The sequence below is a fragment of the Equus przewalskii genome, chromosome 2 (assembly GCF_037783145.1).
Source record: "Equus przewalskii isolate Varuska chromosome 2, EquPr2, whole genome shotgun sequence".
Lineage (NCBI taxonomy): Eukaryota > Metazoa > Chordata > Mammalia > Perissodactyla > Equidae > Equus > Equus przewalskii.
In genome coordinates this window covers 118,567,677-118,582,386 of record NC_091832.1, presented here as the reverse complement: position 1 = coordinate 118,582,386, position 14,710 = coordinate 118,567,677, and the positions used below count along the sequence as shown (strand labels likewise).

Genomic DNA, 14,710 nt, shown 5'->3' with positions numbered 1-14,710 from the left:
GCCACACATTGTTTTCCTCATCAGTTATCCCTAGTGACTAACACATTTTCTGACATGGTAGCAGATCAATACTTTTCTAATGAATGAATGTAAGAGGAACGAGAAAAAGTACAACTGGGCTTACAAACAGTTGGGGATTTGATAAGGTTATTTTAGGAGAGACCAAAGGTTTAAAAGAAATTGGGGTACTTTCAGTATCTGTGCAAAATGGGTTCTAAGTTAGATAAGGAAGAAGTTAATACAAAACACAGATGCCAGACTAAGACAAGATAAGGAGGTAAAGGTGCAAAGAGATTGGGAATAGTGAGAACTACAAAGAGATTTAGTGGAAGTGAAAAGTAGCTGAAGTAGAAAAATGAGATGGCAGAAGATGGGCAGGGAGAAGTTAAGGATAGGAGGTCCAGGAAAAGGAGAAGCTGCCAGTAAGGATGGGCTCAAGGTGCGGTCTTGCCTAGAGGAGAGATGAAAGCCGATGTTAGACAGGCAACCACGTGAGCTGGGAGGGCAGGAGACTGAAGGACTCCTAGCGATCTCAACAGGAATCCAAAGAAAATCAAATTTGAAAGAACATTTAATGAGAAGGAGAAGGAAAAAGAGAGTAAGAAAGAAAATCATGAGATAAAAAGTCTAACTCTTCAATTCGATACAGAAAAGAGCATGCAAAATTAACTCCAAGCACATTAGTACCACTGTGAAGTTCTGGCAGGAAAAAGCAAACCACTCTCAGGAAAACAAATGGGAGCTGCCACATTGCTCTGCACCTTGCCTTTCTGTCAGTTTTCCTTACACCTGTCTGGCTACCTCTCCTCAGTCTCCTCTACACTGGCATCTTGTCGACCCAAATTTCAATGCTTCTAGTTCTTCCATCTTTCATTCAGGGTCTTCATACTGTGTTTTCTGCTCATTTACCCCCAAGGCTAAAAATTCTCAGATTTTATCTGAAGCTCAGAACTCTCTTGTGAACTCCAGGCTTTAAAGACAACGTCCCACTTTAATAGAAAGTCACCTCAAACTCAAAAGAACCCAAAAATAACTTATACTTTGCTCCTTAAGCCTGTTCCTCTTACTACAATTTCAGTAAATGGTATCACTATCCTGCCAGCTGTTCCAGCTGGAAACTTAGGAGTAATCTCCTTTTCTCAAATCAAACAAAAAGTCCTGCTATTTCTATCTTTCAAATGTTTCCAGAATTTGCACAGTTCACTCCATCTGCCATCTGGGTTCAAGCCAGCATCCTCTCTTATTAGATTACTGCAACAATCTCTTAACTGGTCTTCTCACATTAATTATTACCCTCTAACATATTTTCATACTAAAGTCTAAGTGATGTAATAGTAATAAATAAATCTGAATATGTAACTCCCTCTCTAGCTTCATCTCCTGTTATTTCATCTCTAGCTCACCAACTTTCAGTCACCCTGCCTTCCTGTCCATATCTTGTGTTAAGGTACCAGCACACGGGTTCCCACTGTATGAAAAGATCTTCCCACTCTCTTCTCCCAGTTAACTCCTATCCTGAAACAGTGGTAAAGAGCACAGACTATCCTACTGCTCATAAGGTTTACTATTTATTAGTGATGTGACTTTGGGGAAGTTTGCCAACTCTCCGTGCCACAGTTTCCTCTTCTGCAAAATGAGGAAAATTATAGCACCTACCTCATAGAGTAGTGGTGAAGTTGAAATGAGTTAAGATATAATAAGGACATGAACCATGCCTGGCACATAGCGATCACTCCCTAAGTGTGAGCTATTATGATTATTCATCCCTCAGTTAAGTGTGACTTCCTCAAGAAACTTTTTTCTGGGCCCCCAAGTCAATTTCCTCCTCCTACAATATAATCGATTCTACACTGCACTTTTCTTTTGTAGCACTTATTTCAACTCTGAAGATTTCTATGTTTTTATTTAATATCTTTGATCTCCTCTAGATAATGTTTCATGATGGCAGGAACAATGATGGTCTTGTTAAAAATGTATTGCCATAGTCTAGAATGTCACCTCAAACATATAAGCACTTAACACAAAAATACTTGTTAAATGAATCAACTTGAGCAAAGGCATGATGTAGCCATTAGAAATGAATAAGTCTCATGTGGTGACAGTCATTATCTAAATAGACATCTGTCCTGTGTAGAAAATTATATGCCTATGTTGTAAACTAGGCATAATAATACCTCAATGGTGCTGCTTTTAACATAAAACAAAAACATCAAAGCTTATTAAAATGTGTATGCTCCATTAATTAATCATTTTAAATTGGATATTCATAAGTCTCCATATCTATGAGAGATTTCCAAAGTATTTGGCAGTAGCCTAAAATTTGTCATGCTTAAAATTATTTAGAAAAAAAAAATTTTGTCCGGCTTCTTCTGGAAAGTCCTTCAAAATATCATAATCCAGAGTTTGCCAAAGCTTCAGGATTCTATGGAATTTTGAAGCATTATTTTAATACAGTAGAGCCATAATCCTTGGCAGAATATCAGTCTCTCCCAGAGGTAATGGAGTGTATACCAAAACAATGTTTCCAATATGAACCAGTTTTTTCAAGAAATCATTAGAGAGTCCTCATCCTGAAACTCTGGACCACTGTTTGAAAATAACTTGCTTGTTATAAAAACATTATAGTTTCACAGAATAAAATAGGACAAAAATATTTGGGAATCATAATGTGCCAAATAAAAGTCAGCAATGTAGTGATTTATAGAAAACAAATGTGACGCTAAGATAAACTTTAAAGAGTAGAACATATACGACTTTCTTCTAACAAATATTTGATGAACGCCAAGTATCAATGTAGTATACATACAACCTGAGCTGTATGTTTTAACTCAATGCTGAGAAACTGAAGACAGTACAATATTAAGCAAGAAAGATAATAAAGGAATTGAATAAGGAGAGACTAAAAGAAAGATTTAAAATTTTTTTTTAACTTAGAGGAAGAAAAAGGTAAACTGTGAATGTGTTAATATGAAAGTTTATTAGAATATAGCTGCTGCATCATTCTTTCGTTCTTCACAGTAAAACAGACTAGCTCATCACCTTTTAAATAGAGTATCTAAATAAATATTCCTAAAATCAACAATCCATTTATTTTCAGTAAGATCGGTTATCCCAGACAATCTGGGCCATCCTGACTCAACTGGCTGTCAAGGCCTTGTGAGCAGCGCTGCAGCTCCTCTGAAGAAGAAACACCACCAGTGACAGCAGCTTCCGCTCGCATCCGAGTTCAGCTTGCCCTTCTCGGCAGCCTGCCCTGTGGGTTTCAGACTGGCCTCACAATCTCCAGAGTCACATAAGCCAATTCCTAGCAATCAATCTCTTAAAATTCATATTCTACCAGTTCTGTTTCTCTGATGAACCTCTGAACTGACATAGATACTAAGGTTGAAATGTACATGCAGCTAGGGATAGAGAATAAGTTATTTTATAGGTCCTTAACAATTCTATTATTCTCTACTTGAATTTCAAATCTATTAATTAAATAATTTGTTCTTGATTTCACTAGCAATCACCAAAAGATTTCTGGGTAATTAATACCAAATACAATGAGATGCATTACCATTTAAAATCCTCACTCTGCTTCTAAACACTGCTGAGATTTCAAGCTCAAAAGAAAAAGATTAAATTTGTTAACTTAAATATTCTCATGCTTTATTGGCCTTTTTTCTTTCAAAGATATTTCCTTAATTTTTCTTTTAATAAACCAAGTTCTCAAATTCTAATAAAATGTCCACTATTCTTGAGATTAAATACTTCATCCTGCTGAATTAGTAAGAAACTAACATGTTTGAATCAGTTTTAAATGGTCTATAGAAAACAGTGGAAGTCTGACTTCTGAGCTAACCTGTGAAAACATAATGTCGCTAAAACAGACTACGTCATACGTAACTTCAAGAAAGAAGGGAAGGCGGGGGACTAACAATGACATCTTCTGAGATATCTGCACAGCAAGAGCTAAATAAAGGGGGAAAAGGAACCAAAATCAAAATTCTTTGAGGAGAGGATCAAGTGGAGTCCAAACCAAAATCATGCGGTGTTTCTCACTGAGAAATGTGTGTTGTTCACTAAGGAGACTGTTGAGTAGAACCTTTTCAAATTTTTCAAACTAAATGCAACTGAAATGAGTGTGATGCTTTGGAACAAACAGACCTTTAGATAAATGCTTATTCTAATTCAGTTATTTACTCCTCATGCATACAACTTTTCAGGACAAGGGACGCTGTCAATATAAACAAGATAAATTCTCTAACCTTTTGACAATCACTCATATTCTAACATGAATTCTATACACATCCACGACCTATGTTCCCCTAGAAGACAGGGCTGCTGACATCTAGGAGCTGGGCAAGCAGGGGACGCAGTAATCAGTGATACGCTGGACAGGCCTAAGGAGACTGCCCAGATTGCTGAGCTGGTTTCTACACTAACAGTCTCCCAGTGTCTAACGGAGTCAGTTTCTACCTGACAATGATAACTAAAAAGAAGGCTCCTGTGCAAAGCTAGCAATAGACATTTAGTTAATGTCATTGAAACAATTGTCAAATAAAAACTTTAGCAAAAAGTTATTTTTTAAAAAAAACAACAAATTTGCCAAAGATTCCTTTATAGACTTTTGGCAAATAGCTGGAGCTATCTATAAAGTCTACTGTAGGTACAGGGAGCACTAGTCTTCATGGTTATATTCAAGCAAATTAGAAAAAGCACCCCTCCCCTAGAACAAATTAGAGAACCAGCTTTCAGCTCCCCCTATTCCATTAGCCAGGAGCTTTTGTGCCGTGAGCAAACTGCAAAGCTCCGTATGGTGGCCCTGACTGTGAGCCCCCTGACTGGTAAGTAAGTGATATGGTACCCCCTAAATACAGGTCAAACCAACTCTGGAAGGTCTACGGCCCTACATTAGAACTTCTCAAGTTTGTCTTTAAATAAAGAAGATAAATTCTCTCCATGGCTCTTGATAACTCTCCATAAGGACTTTTAAACCCTTTCTTTATATTAGAAATCCTTTTGAGAATCTGATGAAAACTATAGACTGGTTATCCAGAAAAATGCTTGTATACGCACACACACAAAATTTTATATACAATTTCAAGAGGTTCACAGATCTCTTGACATCCATTCATAGGCCCCTGTGGCCCCTGGGTTAAGAGCTGCTTTTTTAAACTGTCAGATTTAATTTACTTAGATGTTCCCCCTACAGAGACTTCCCAGCTCAGAGATCAACACAAAAAGGAACAATAAAGCAAATCCAGACAGATGTGTTGAGAACACCGCCCATAACAACAAACGTAGGAGATCTCAGGTCCCCATACCAAAGAAGTTCCTATACCAACATCTCCAACATCACCTGGGCAACAGATAGTATGAACATTATAAAGCTTGTAACTGATCATTTTTCCAGATGTAGGTAAATACCTAAAAATTCATTTCTTAATATGTAGCTTCACTATAAAAGTAATTTGAAGCAGTTGGATTTCCTTCTTTGCCTTGACCTATAAGAAGTTTACAAATAAATTTATAGTCCATGTGAAGAAACTATATATTAATATCACTAACTTTATATCTTACTCTTGTTTCCTTTCTACCCATCTTGACTATATATTTTCTTTCATGTACTATATATACAAAATATTGTATGTCTTTAACTTGTCTCAATTTTGTTTTTGGAAAAATGTAAGATTATAATTAATTAAGAAACATAAATTCCTCTAAAAAGAATAAGAATGATTGATTGAGAATAATATTAAGATTTGGTTTATTAGGAGTATGCCAACAACAAAAGGCCAGCACATCTTTTAAAAATGGATTAATCCTTTTAGGCTACCAGTACCATTAAAATGAATGAAAGTAAATAAAACTTCACAGACAGAAGAGCTTCCCCTCTGTGTTCTAAACTCCCTTATCTCACCAAAAATTTATACACAGAAGTCTGATTAATATCTATATTCTTCAATGTGGAACTTAATATTCCCTCCTTGGTACTCCCACGGCATAGCATATTGTACATCATCTACTATAGCAACTATTACCATATTATAATCATGTCTGCATTTTTCTCCTCTACTACTTCTAGAGTTTCCTTGGGAACTGGGATCCTGTCTTATTCATCTTCATTATACCTGGCACCTGACACAAGGAGGGCAAGAGTGTCAGGCAAGAGCCTGTTAAAGTATTGTCCAACTCCGGTGGACATAACTGAGGTTATGTATACCAAAGCACAGTGTAAGAAATGTCAGAGTGGACGAGACAGACTGGTTCCTAAACAAATCTTCCATTCATCAGCATCTTTATAACCTCTGATTCAATTCTAGCTTTCTATCAGCTCTGCCCTCCAAGTTTGTGCCCTATGAAGAGAGACTGTTATGGTCTCAATACGGCCCCATCCACCTTCTCTCTTGAAAGGTTAGGCCAAATTTGGTAAACATTTACTAATATTTGCTGGATAGATCAATCAAAGGCAATCTTGCATAGTAAAGGAAGCTCCAACAGAATGATATATACTTTAACACATCAGTTTGTATGCGTGTGCATATATACATATGAATATTAAAAATCAAGAATTTTTATCATCAGCAGGACAATTACCTCTTTTTTACCTCCTTCTTTCCTATGTCTCTCACTAGGCCACCCAACATATCTAAATATTCAAGACATTAGGTATGTGATGGAGCTCCAAAGTATTTAAGGCACTAAATAGCTCTGATTGGTAGAACGTGTCAATATTTGCATTAACATAGACTTAGCTTTAAAAATCTTTCAAAAAAATGATAGAAAGTATTACACCTTTTTTTACTTACTAGTTGTGTGACTTTGGATTAGTTACTCAATTGCTCTGTGGCTTAATTTCCTTATCTGTGAAATGAGAATAACTGTTCCTACTTTACGGTAACGTTATGAGGATTAAGTTGATTAAAATATGTAAAGCACTTAGAAAACTGCCTAATATATAAGAAACACTCAATAAATATTAGCCATTAATATTTATCACAAAAAATATTTTCTACTCAAAGTCTATAAAACACAAATATTTTCAGAGCAAATATTTTTAAGAGTGATGAATAAATGAAAAGCAATAGGATATACTGGAGTACTTGAGGAAGCCATTTGGTTTAAAAGTAATACAGCCTGACCTTGTTTTCCCAGAAGGGCCTGACATGGCCCGTTGAGTATGCATTGTACATCTGCTTTAAATATTTACAATGTCCCAAAGCCAAGAAGGATGACCTTAAAGACTGGGACATTGCCTCCCTCATATCAGCATTTAAGGATAAGCATTTCTTCCCAGAAACTAAGGATTAATTACTGACCTGCTTTAACTCATCTCGTGACCAGCAACCTGCTGACCACTGACTTGCTGTGCTCGCTTTGTGACTACTGACGTGCTGTGCTAGAAAAGTATCTGGTGACCGTAGTAAAAGAGATATTCCCTGTCATATGTGATACATGCTCTTTGTCCCAACATGGTATATAACCACTGTGTACACCCCACTTCTTTAGAGAGCTTCCTTCCTCGGTGGAAAAACCTCCAGGGCTAAAGTCCTCAAATTGGCTCACAGTAAACTCACCTCAATTTTGATTTATAAATTCACTATGAATTATTTGCATCAACACAGATTACTTGAAAGTATCACCTAGCCTATTTTTCAGCAAAACGAGAAAGAAAATGTAGTTTGCATTTTTTGAGGGTCTTTAATATTAGGTTGAAACACATGAAAATGCCATTTTTATAGGGAAAAAACAGTTCAATATCAGCAAGTATAGGGTTAACTTTTATAAATTATCTTATGTTAGAAAAATTAAATTCATTTCACTGAAATGCATTTAAAATAATTTTAAGAGATAGAACCTCAGCATGCAATTAAGCTTGCAAAAATAATTTTAAAATATTGCCATCATAAGTATCTTTAGGGATGCTATAGACCGAATGTTCATGTCCCTCCCAAATCCATATGCTAAGAGCTAACCCACAATGTGATGTTGTTTGGGGGTGGGGCATTTGGGAGGTGATTAGGTCATGAGGGCTCTGCCCTAGTGAATGGGATGACATGCTCTTAAAAAAGAGACTGAGAACCCTTAGCCCCTTCCCACATGTTTACAGAGAGAAGATGGCTGTCAATGAAGAAGAGGGCCTCGCCAGACCTGGAATCTGCTGGGGCCTTGATCTTGCACTTTCCAGCCTCTAGAACTGTGAGAAATAAATGTTTGTTGTTTAAAAGGCACTCAGTTTATGGTGTTTTGGTATAGCAGCCTGAACGGACTAAGAAACGGGATATGGAAGAACCTGACTATATTACTGAAAAGGCGGTAAACATCTTCCGGGTGAAACATCGACATTTCAACCAGCAGGGCTCAACTCTTCTACTTCCGTTCTCTAAATGGAATCCTACATGAAAAGACTAATGCAGCTCTCCACCCCCTCAAAAAAATTAGCAACTCCCTCTTCGTTTGAAGACGGCTTGCTCAAATTATTACTGCAATCATAAAATACATTCAAATAGACACTTCTAAAGTTTCTAACATTAGAACTTTCATTTCCTTCTTACAGGGGTGAAGAAATATGCTTAAGGATAGGTGGTTTCTCTGAAAATTAAAAATCCTCATTCAAATCTGAGAGAGGAATCACTCAAATGTGGTCATTTGTTAAGTCACTCACTCAACAAACATTTACTGAGTGCCCCCTATGTGCCAGGTGTAGTACTGGCTCTGAGGTCAGAGATAAAAGTTATTTAGTCCTTATCTTCAAGAACTAAAATCCTCAGCAAAGACAAATTAAATAGAAAATAATAATACAATGTGACGAAGGCTCTAAAAGAATCTAGGAAAGGGACTAGCTCAGATTGCAGGGAAGGGGGCAGAGTATAATCCAGGAGGGTACAAACAAGGACAGGTGAGGGGCCATGGCAGTCAGGAAACTCCAGCAACTCAGTGTGAAGTGGCTGGAGGGAAGGGCGACCGTACACATACTCAGCATACTAATTACTCTACTTCTGTACTGTACATTATAACCTAATCAGGGTAACAGAGCAGAGAATACAAAGAGAAGAAAAGAGCAACAACTCACCATGCTTTCCCCTAGAAATATCCACGTACTGGCACAGTCTGGGATGTGTGATGGTCTTAAGGATTTGAAAGCGCCCTAAAATTTTGATGGAATTTGGCGTAAGAGGAAGCCCGTTGCTTCCACAAACATCATGTGGCAGAGCTGAGGCAAAAAAGGTAAAGGCACCCATTTCGGCATCCTTCAAGGGAAACATTTTTAGAGTCTTAGATGTTCCAAGATAACCTGGAAAAGGAGAGAATTTTATGACACATCAACCAAACATTAAGTCAGTGTTTTCTCACCTTAAACATGATTAATAATATGTAACTTGGAGGAAAATGCCAATCTGAACACTTCACGGTAAACAACATCAAAGTTTAAAAATTCCAAGATATGAAAGAGGAAAAACTACCCAATCATAAATCAAAGATTTTCAAAGGCAAGAAAAGGAAAAGATAGAACGTTCCCTCTTCAATGAGCCCTGACAGTTTAAGTTTGGAGGAAGCACGTTATTGCATATTCATATCAATAATGTTCTTCTATTTACCCGAAGCCTGAATAATTCACAGACCATCAAAACTTTCCCTTCTCACAGAGTGAGGGAAGTCAGGAAAGAGGAAATACAGACACCGATCAGAAACTTTAAATAATGAACTGTCCAGGAATCATCAAATAGTTGAGGAAGACTATAGCATAAAGGGCAAAGAATAAAATAAGCAACAACAAAAAAATCTGCCCTGGAGGAAACTGAAATAATTTATGAAGAAAACAACAAAACAAAACCAACTCTAACATATTCAGAAAAATTTGAGAAGATACTACATCCATTACGTAAAACAGGAGGTATGGAAAGACATATTTCATATAAGAGTGAAGAGGAATTGCCAACGTACATACAAGCAGATAAACAACCTCATTAATAGCCAAGGAACGGCTCATTAAAACCACATGAGAATTTATACCTGCCAGATAGTAAAAATGTAAAAATCTGATAACACAATGTTAGGAGGATATGGAGAAATAGAATGTAAATTGGTCCAATCGCTTTGGAAAAGAGTTTGACACGATTTTGCTGTTCCATTCCTGCATAAACTCCCACACATATACACAAGGTGATGCACATAAGAAAGATTAGGGTGGCATTGTTCCTATTATCCCCAAACTGGAAACAACATAAATGTCCAAAGACAGGTAAATGGCTAAATGAATTGTGGTACATTCATCTGATGGAAGAGTATACCCGACGGGAAATGAGCAAAATACAGCAACACCTAACGGCATAGGTGAATCGTAGAAGTATAATGTTGAATAGGAAGAAAAAGTCACACAAAACTTATGCCAATATTCATAACATTCAAACACAAGAAAATCTAAATAAAAAATAATTCAGGAATACTTACATGTGAGGTAAGAATATATTCAAAAAGGAAAGAAATAAAAAAAAAACCCAAACACCTGAGGCCAGGAAAAGCTATGGAAAAGTGAGGGTGAGATTAGGGAAGAACCCATAAGCTTCAAAAACATTGAGTAATTGGTGGGTTTATGGGTATTCATATAATTATGCTCCAAAATTTCCATATTCTATCTATCTATATATGCATGTGCTATATATCATACATATGATAAATTTTTTTTAATTTATATTTTAAAATTAAAAAATTCTTAAAATACAGTGAACTGTTTTTCAACAAAGGCCAAGGAATTCACGTTTAAAATACAGTGAACTGGTTTTCAACAAAGGCCAAGGAATTCAAGAGGGGAAGGACTTTCTTTTTAACAAATGGTGCTGAAACAAGAAGTTATCCCCATGGAAAAAATTAGCCTCAACTCTTACTGTTACATCTACAACAATCGGAGATGCATTCTAGACCTAAATGTAAAGGTTAACACCTCAAGTCTTCTACAAGAATACAGAAGAGAGTATCTCTGCAACCTTAGGATAGGCAAGTATTTCTTAGGCAGGATAAAAAAAGTACTAACCATAAAAGATGAACATGATAAATTGGACTTCATCAAAATTAAAACATCTGCACATCAAAAGACACCTCTGACAAAATGAAAATCCAAAACAAAGATAAGGAATATATTATTTATATCTATATATACATACATATATATTACATCATGTGTACATGACATCTTTATCAAATATACGTATGTGTGTGTACCTATGATAACACATCTGTAAATAAAGAATGCCTGCAACTCAATAATAAAAATAAAAACAAGTCATTGCAAAAATAGGCAAAAGTCTTAAACATATATTTTCACAAAGGAAGGCATACAAATAGACAATAAGGCATGAAAAAGTTCTCAATGTCATTAATCATCAGGGAAATGCAAATTAAAACCACAACAGCACACCATGTCACACCTACCAGAATGGCTAAAATTTGAATGACTGGCAATACCAGTGTTGAGGAAAACGTGGAATTGGAGCTGATACACTGCTGCTGGTAGGAGTGTAAAATGACACAAGAAGTTTGGAAAACTGTTTGGAAAACTGTTCTAACATTAAAAATACCCCAACCTTATAACTCAGAAATTCCACTCTACTAGGTATATATCCAAGAAAAATGAAAATATTTGTCCATAAAAATACTTGCATGAGAATGTTCATGGTATGTCTACTCATAACAGCCAAAAACTGGAAGCAATACAAATGTCACGCAAGTGAATGGATAAACACATTGTGGCTTATTCATCCAATGAAATTCTATTCACCATCAACAAAAAAGGGACAAACGCGCCAAAACATGGATGTATTTCAAAAATGTTATGCTGATGAAAGAAGCAGACCCAGAAGAATTCATATCCTATGACTCCATTTATGTAGTTCTAGAACTACAGTTTTTTTGTCTGTGTGTGTATGTGAGGAAGATTCATCCTGAGATAACATCTGTCACCAGTCTTCCTCTTTCTTTTGATTGAGGAAGATTAGCCCTGAGCTAACATCCATGCCAATCTTCCTCCACTGTGCATGTGGGATGCCTCCGTAGGATGGCTGATGAGTGGAGTAAGTCTGCACCTGGGATCTGAACTGCAAACGTGGGCCTCCCAAAGCAGAGTACACAGAACTTTAACGACCCAGCAGAACTCCAGTCCTCAACTATAGCGATAAAAATGAGAACGTGGTGCCTCAGGCAGGGAGGACGGGACTGGACAGGGAAAACAGGAACATTTTGGATTAGTGCACATGTTCTACATCTTGACTGGGGTGATGGCTGTCACATGGATGTTTACACGTATCAAAACTCATCAAACAGGGTCACTTAAAATCAGTAAATTTTAATATGTGTAAGTTTCATCTCACAATAAATGAAAAATGAAACAAAATTAAGAGAATATGAGAAAAGAATAATTTAAAAATGAGTGCTTGGAAATTAAATATATGATTACCAAATTAGATAGAGGCACTGGAAAATAAAGTTGAAACAATTGCTCAGAATGTGGAGCAAAAACAGAAGAAGATAAAAACATAAGAGAAAAGATAATAGACATAGTGAATCAAAGTAAGAATACAACCACCACTTTATAGGCGTTCCAAAAAAAGAGAACAGAGAAAAATAAAGAATAAATTATGAAAGACAGAATAGGAGAAAACTCCCCACAGCTAAAAGGAAATATGTACCTTTAAATTAAAAAGACTTATAATTTCAAGGAGGTTAAATGAAAAAAGACCCACACTGAGACATTTATCCTAGCTCTTTTGAATGAGTTCATTGCACGGAGAATAAACTCACACCAAGACATATCATCAGAAATTTTCAAAGCATTAAGCATAACTAAAAATTTTAATCATTTCAGAGAGAAAATCAACTGGTTCAGGCTCAACAAATTAAGATCAAACTGGTACTCTCATCTCACGAGCAATGATGGAAGTTAGAAGATGGTGAAGTGTTGAAAGATTTGAAGAAATAATTTTGTTTCTATACCCAGCCAAACTATCAATCATAATAGCAAAACAATTTACAGCCATGCAAACATTAAAAAATAAAATTACAGGGGCTGGCCCGGTGGTGCAGCCATTAAGTGCACACATTCCGCTTCAGCGGCCTGGGGTTCGCCGGTTCGGATCCCGGGTGTGGGACATGGCACCGCTTGGCAAGCCACGCTGTGGTAGGCGTCCACATATTAAGTAGAGGAAGATGGGCACAGATGTTAGCTCAGGGCCAGCCTTCCTCAGCAAACAGAGGAGGACTGGCAGCAGTTAGCTGAGGGCTAATCTTCCCCCCAAAATAAAATTGCAATCCACATACCTTTTGTAAGTAAGTTTCCTTAGGATATATTCTACCAAAACAGCGAGAAGAGCACATAATAGAAGATGTGTGGTTAAGAAACAATGTAACTTACCCAAGTTCAATCAATATAACCCAGGAAGAGAAGATGTACAAAAGGACTAGAACGTTATTTATTCAAATTAAACAGAAAGTGATTGGGTTCCTAGGGGAATGTCTTCAAGCAGAGAAATGGAATGGAGGCTTCTCATACAAAGAACGAGAGGACATAGTGAAGAAAGCACATGCACCTTTTCCCCAAAAGAAAGCAGAAAGTCCTTCACGAAAGTGAGGAGGGTTAAAAAGTACTAAGTATATGGCCCCCCAAATAAAGCACACTTAACTATGGGATAATTTTTCGTCATTACAGAGGAAGAAAGAAGAATCAATTTGACGTCAACATTACAAATCTTCTCCTTAGTGTGGTACAGTGGTCAGGAAATTAAAACACTGGGAAGGAAATGTATTATGGTGTAATTCTTGGCTCTGCACTGAAGTATATTTACAAAGCCATAGTATTATAACATTTTCTTGGTTTTTAGCACATAAACAAAACAAAAACCAATTGTAGTTAAGAAACGTGTTATAAATGCTATTAACCGTGATCACCTGTAAGTAAAGGTCCAGCAAAGGGAAGGGGCAGTGGATGTGGTTTCTCGGGTGGTAAAGGAAAAGGGAGAGTCAATACTTTCCTCATTTTACCAAATAAGAAGCCAAAATATATTTTCAAAAGTGATGTGAAAAAAATAGTTTACATATACTATTTAGAATTACAAAACTAACTAACATGAAAACTAAAAATTGTCATGACCATTCAAAAACTTGGAGAAGACAGGTTGTGGATGGTGTGGGCTTTCTACTGCTAAAAGTCAAAAAAGGCGGCTGGCCCGTGGTCAAGCGGTTAAGTTCACGTGCTCCTTTTGGGAGCTGGGGTTTGGATCCTGGGCGCAGACCTACACACCACTCATCAAGCCATGCTGCGGCAGCATCCCACACAGGAGAACTAGAATGACCTACAACTAGGATATACAACTATGTGCTGGGGCTCTGAAGATAAAGAAGAAAAAAAAGAGGGAGACTGGCAACAGATGCTAGCTCAGGGCCAATTTTCCTTACCAAAAAGTATACCTAAAAAAAATAGTCAAAAAAGAAAAAACAGAATTAGCAGTTTAACTTATTATTCAACATACAGACCTAAAATTAGACAGTTAAAAGTGGTTATCTCTGAAGAACAGGACGGAGGGTGGGAAGGGAGACAGTGAATTGTTGCATTTTATTATGCAATCCCTTTATACTACTTGATTTTCAATTAGATGCCTCTATCCTTTAGACAGCTAAAAATCAAGTAACCAAATAAAGAAAATGCGAATGATTCAAAAAGATAAAATACTAGGTA

The 14,710-nt window shown here is 36.7% G+C and overlaps 1 protein-coding gene across 14 annotated transcripts in view; it reads right to left on the bottom strand.

The window, feature by feature from the left end:
- Positions 1-14,710, bottom strand: part of TBCK (TBC1 domain containing kinase) — a 198,734-nt gene that overhangs the window by 182,898 nt on the left and 1,126 nt on the right. For all 14 annotated transcript variants that reach the window (XM_008512803.2, XM_070611788.1, XM_070611791.1 and 11 more), the window contains exon 2: positions 9,059-9,280. In XM_008512803.2, the coding sequence (XP_008511025.2) occupies positions 9,059-9,251 (193 nt within the window). In that variant the 5' untranslated portion in view covers positions 9,252-9,280. The remainder of the gene's footprint in view (positions 1-9,058; positions 9,281-14,710) is intronic.